Below are 5,897 nucleotides of genomic sequence, written 5' to 3'. Positions count from 1 at the left end.
TGCATCATTCAGACAAACCCCGACTTCCCTATAGACCAAAACATAGGCTGAGGCTGCGTCCACATCCCAGGCCTTAACACTCAGATCTGACCTTTGTGTCGCTGCTTCCCGTCTGCGTATGTCAGCGACGCATACCCGGCTCCGGTGTGAACACCTCTGAATCTGCGTGTGTCAGTGACGCGTACCCGGCTCCGGTGTGAACACCTCTGAGCTTCAAACTGCCACATGCACAGGTGTAACTGAAATGTGAGCCACGTGTGCACAAGAATAACAACCAGGTCATTCTGTTGTTCTGACGGTGCTCGCACAGTCAGAGGTCAGAGAGGAATCGGGCTAAGGTGCACATACACAGGTGGCCCAGATCTGGTCTGAGGACATCTGGTCTGGTCTGTTCACACTGCTGTGGACACACTAGGTCTGGGAAACCTCAGATGGGACGTGGACGCAGCTTAGGTGACAAACATGAGCAAAAACAGAAAGCAGAGACTAGCTATAACTCAAACTGAAGTGAAGTCCAACAGAAACCTTGTCAGCATTCACATCATTTCTCTGTGACTTGCTGTGGCACCGGTTTCTTATGCTGGTCTCCCCAACTGATCCCACAGTAATAAACTGCCGTGTCGCTGTGCTGGGAGTTGTGCAGCAGCAGAGAGCCGTTGGCTCCAGCCAAAGCTTTACCAGGACCGACACTGGAGCCATACGTCACACTGGAGGGGTCTGTAGATCTGACGGTGAGGAGCAGCTCAGGACTCTGTCCTGCCACCTTCCTGTACCAACTGAGAGTGGAGGAGGCGTTCAGGGTGGGAGCGGTGGAGGTAGAGTTGTCCAGCAGGGGGCAGTGCAGGGTGGCGTTCTCCCCCACTCTCACCTGGACAGTAGAGGCCGGCAGGGCGGCGGCAGGGTACTGCCCCCAAAAACCTACAAACAACAAAGTTGAAAAGTTTTAACAGAAGGTTTACAAACTCGCTGAAACCTCAACACACGTTACACAAAACATGAAATAGTGTCCAAAAACTCCAGCACATAGAAAACAGTTCTCTGAGGCTCTGACTAACGTCAGCAGAGCACGGCTTCCGCTGCTGATGTGCAGGACAAGCAGTAGCTCCCTGATTAAACACGGGTCAACACAACCAACGCAAAGTGTATGAAACGTGTCAGACCCCCTCTGCTCTGAGTGTAGATGTAGTTCACCGGTGCCAGAAAACACTGAAAGAGTTCCTGCACCGAGAAAAGTGCTGCAACAGTGTCTGTGCAACCCTAGTCAGTAAAACCATTCTGCTGTGGGGAACCTGTGTCACATTCAAACAGGTTAACGTTACAGGTTCTGACTACAGAAGGATCTGTTGTTAAAGGACCCAGCTCTGTTTCAACCTGTCCAACAGGTTCAGACTGATCTGTGCTGCAGTGTGGACTTTTTCACTCCCCACACTTTACTGACATAATGATTAATCAGGAACATAATCAGCTGATCAATTGGTCATGGAAATAATTATGCAGCTCTAATATAAAGTGCATGTCTGCTGTGTAAATCTGTGAAGGATAAAAATTAAATTACATTCATATTTTGTAAATGCATTTTTGCCATAAAGATGTTTGATTAATCTAAATTATATGTTCAGAATATTTTAGGACAGATTACAGGCCTGTCACTAGATCAAATCTGATTCTCACGTGTTCATCTCAAATATTCTGAATAAGATAATATCCTGCTGTGTAACTGTGTAATTAAATAGGCATATGCACTAAACCGCATTGGATTTTACAGGACATGCTCTTCAGAGCAAACATGTTAATCCTACAGACAGGAAGATTCCATCTGAAGGGATTTTCAGCATAACATCCTACAAACTGCTCCTCAGACTGTTGACACTAGTGCTTTTAAAAAGCCACATTAAAGTTTCACACATCAGTCAGAATTTCAGTAATCAGTAGAGAGACTCACCGCTGAGTGAGACGAAGATCAGACACACCAACACACACTCCATCATGAACTGGCAGACGAAACTGCTGCTGCAAACCAGCCAAGTGTTTCATTCAAAACACAAAGCAACTATGCTCACTGAACCACTGCAGTGAAGTACAGCTATGAGGTATCTGTACTTCTCCTGTGTACTCCCATGTCCTGCTACTTCATACTGTGACTCCATGTCAGAGACAAACCGTGTACTTTTTACTGCACTACATGTACCTGATAACTTCACTTCCTTTCCAGATCCAGATGAATCAAACCAAACCCAGAAGAATCATCAGACTCTATTTATCCCGGTGGGAAATCCACCAGCTACCCAGCAGGATGTAAAGTACTTCACAGTATAAGCTAGTTACCATCAGCTCCTCCTTTACCAGCTGCAGCATTAAAGTGATGGACACAGTAACGCATCAGTCACTATGATCCAGTATCAGAGACATTACTGGGACATGGGCTGTTCTGCAGGATGAGTACTGGTACTGCTGGTACTTCAAGTAGATCTGGATGCTGATACAGTTTTACTCTTACTTTAGTAACATTCTAAATGCAGGACTCTTATGAGTATTTTTACACTGTGGTGTTGCCAGTTTTACTTCAGTAAAACATCAAGGTATTTCTTCCACCCCTGACTTTCTGGACATGCTGGTGACATCAGGGCAATATGGCCAAAATAGTTTTGTCATATTGATTGATATTGATTAACCATTTACATTTAGTCCCATGAAATGTGGAGGGAAACTCATTCACCATGTCTGTTGGAGCTCACCGACACACGACGACATGTTACAGTGACAGGACAGGAAGCGCTAACACGGCCACTAATGGATGGACTACTGAACAGACACGGTGACCTAGAGGGGCCGCGGGGCCCCTGGTCCTGACCTGTCCTCACCCCATCCAGGGCAGACACAAAGCAAACAGAATGAGACACTAAACAAGGAAGGGAAGAACACGGCTACAAGGAACCACCACGATGGAAAACCACCTCAGAGAGACAAAATATCTACAGAAAGATGCTAATGAGACAAAACAGATGAGGAAAAGGTACAACAACCAGGGAGAGACACACAACTGCAACAAACCATCAGCAGGACCAGAACAGAGAGAGAAACACGGTTACAGACACAGAGTGACATCAAGGGGCATAAACGGCCACACTGTGGCTGCATGGTTTGTGGTTGTTTTGTGTCTTTTTCCTGTGTGGCGGTGTCACTCCTGTAGGAGCGATGGGGGCCTCTCACATCTGTACCCAGGGCCCTGCTCTGCCACAGTCTGTCTGTGAATCCAACTTCTTTTAACACAGACACTTTGCCATGGACACAAAGTGACTGAACCCAGTGGGTCTGTTGTGTCAGTTGTGTCTGTGACGATGTGGTTTGGTTTATAACTGACGTGCTCTCAACCCACACTGGCCCAGCAGCAGTTACTGGGACCGACCACAAACACCTGCACCACTCAACTGTTTGTACAGCTGAAAGGCTGCCACAGTCAAAGCTACTCAGCAAATCATGCCAAACGTTCTTTGTGTGAGCGTCTCACATGAGGCTTCGCTGCTTTGTTCTGTTTTTCCATCAGAATTTAAAAGCCTTTGGGTTCTGGACTTTATGTGATGAGACATTCTCTGGGCTCTGAGAAGCCCCCTGGGCTTTATTCTAACAGCTGTCACACTGTAGCCTCACACAAACAGCCCTAACACACAAACCAGCTTGTTATCAACCCTGATTAATCGCTGATGGAATGGACCGATGAGCCTGGCTGCACTGGACACAAACTGTGACACAAAACTTAGAAAAACATCAAATCCTCACGTCTCAACGACCTTTTTTGGCATTCAAATTACTAAAACAATTACTGGTTATCAAAACAGCTGCAGATTCATTTTGTAAAGATTATCTGGTAAACGCCTGATTTAATGGTGGCAGCTGTATATTTTCTGAGAATAATCCCCAGCAGAAGGTACTGAATCAGCTCCTGCCCGTTTGTGTTAGAGGTCTGTCAGCAGGTGGCGCTGTGACACAGGGTCAGTCTGGCATGAGGTGCAGGGATGGAGAAAATATTCATCTCCTTTATTCCAGTAAATGTACTAGTACCACACTGAAAAAATACAAGTCCTGCATCAACAGTGTAGGTGAGGTGCAGCGAGTTTGAACACGTGTGGTGAGGGAGCTGGTGATCCTCTGGATGGATAACTGATGAATCATTTAAGTCGTTTATGAAAGAACAATATCAGCCAGTGTCTGTCTGCAGCTTCTCAGAGTTAGGTTCAGTTGTTAAGGATAATCACCTTTATTGGCCAAGTATGTTACACACAAGGAATTTTTTTCCGGTACAGAAGCGATGGCAGCCATCTGTGGCGCCACCGCACACCGATGGCTCTAACCATCAGGGGCAACAGGGGGGTTCAGTGTCTTGCCCAAGGACACTTCGACACATGGACTGCCGGCACCGAGATTCGAACCTTCAACCTTCTAGTTAGGAGACAACTGCTCTTTTCTTCGTGTTCACAGTAAAGTGAATCTCTGTGCGTTTGTACTGCCACAAAACAAGGTGTGAGGACATCACCTTGGACTTTTTTATCCTTCGACATTAGATTTGACTGGAAACATAATGTATCGACAATCAAAGAAGATTTTGTGGGTTAATCTTGACAGGTCAGTGTAGAAGGGGAACTAACCTGAGAGTGTTGTTAATTTATCTGCATGGTCTGCTCACTCAGACGCAGCATAACACACAACACAGGGTGTTGTTAGCCTGTTAGCTTCTGCAGCTAGCACTTATAGTCCTCTAAATTTGAGTATGCTTCATTTTAAAGAGGACATGAAGTTAATTGGGGTGAGAGTAGGGTATGCCGAGGATAGAGTTAGGTTGAAACAGATGATTTGCTGTGGCGACCCCTAACGGGAACAGCTGAAAGAAGAAGATGAGTAGCTTCATTTCTGACCTGCACTTCCTGTGTTTGACAGGAAACAGGGTCAGAGGTCAGCTGGCTACTGTCTTCAAGCTGAAAACACAGGTGTTTTCTCACTCCTGCTTTATCTTGTCAGTGTGTAGGACTCAGGAAGTGATGATGCTGGTTAACTGTTTCCTGCTGGGTTCTGCAGTAGGTGTACAAATAGTCTCTTCTCTGTTGGCCCGTCTTTATTGTACGTGTACACATCTGAACCAACTGGCATTTCTGTATGAAGTGTCTCACTGACATCACCTATGACAGGACCAGGAAAAAGGACTTTTACTACAGGGACCAGGGACTTCCATCAAAGTGTCCTCTTTAAAATCTTACAGCTGAATCCTATTCTGCAGCTGTTTGACCACCACACACTGTGTTTGTCCAGCTCCTCCATTTCCTCTGTGCATTAAGCTGTGGGAGTTTCCATCAACATTGTCTCTAATGCAGTGTGAACACACCTCCATTAAAACAACCGGAGTCTGTATGCTTGCATGCTTGTGGCTCCCCTGAGCAGCTCCAACCTGACTGGGTGTGCTGGGGGCCGGGTTCAGCCTGGAGCTGGACCAGGGTCCTGCTAGCTTCAGACCGGAGGCTGCATTTTGTGCAGTTTGTCCCAGCCAGGCACCCATGGTTCATGTCGTGGTGTCAGGAGGCAGGATGAGGTGGGAGGGCCAAGGAATGGTTGAGGATGTCAGTTTGTTCTGATTCTCACTAGACCCTCTAGGCTGAAGTGAGGGGGAGAGGAGCTTTGTAAGCGAGTCTGAGTGTGTGATTGTGTTCTGTGCTGGTGATGCTGCTGTCTTCACCAGATGTCCGGAGTTTCAGTGAGATCTTCCCTGGTTGAATTAAAGACTAAAAGATGTTTCTAGAGATGTTGTTTGGCTGTTTCCAGGAGACTAGCCCCACCACTGACCATGAGCCAATCACAGCCCAGAGAGAGAGGCAGGGGTCTGGTATGGCAGGGGCGTGGTCTGTGCCAGC

At 46.8% G+C, this 5,897-nt stretch overlaps 1 protein-coding gene across 2 annotated transcripts in view; it reads right to left on the bottom strand.

Moving 5' to 3' along the window:
- Window positions 1-167: 167 nt before the first annotated feature.
- The window catches only part of LOC109965215 (immunoglobulin kappa variable 4-1), an 11,397-nt gene continuing 5,667 nt past the window's right edge, over window positions 168-5,897 (bottom strand). Inside the window, exons 1-2 of one of the 2 annotated variants that reach the window (XM_074527656.1) lie at window positions 1,943-1,991; window positions 168-918 (exon numbers count right to left, since the gene is read on the bottom strand). In XM_074527656.1, the coding sequence (XP_074383757.1) occupies window positions 542-918; window positions 1,943-1,988 (423 nt within the window). In that variant the 5' untranslated portion in view covers window positions 1,989-1,991 and the 3' untranslated portion in view covers window positions 168-541. Of the gene's footprint in view, window positions 919-1,942; window positions 1,992-5,897 lie in introns of those variants that run through there. The other variant, XM_074527657.1, reaches the window with a different exon arrangement.

Source organism: Monopterus albus, unplaced genomic scaffold (genome assembly GCF_001952655.1).
Source record: "Monopterus albus unplaced genomic scaffold, M_albus_1.0 scaffold98.1, whole genome shotgun sequence".
Taxonomy (NCBI): Eukaryota; Metazoa; Chordata; class Actinopteri; order Synbranchiformes; family Synbranchidae; genus Monopterus; species Monopterus albus.
This window is presented reverse-complemented; position numbering and strand designations above follow the sequence as displayed.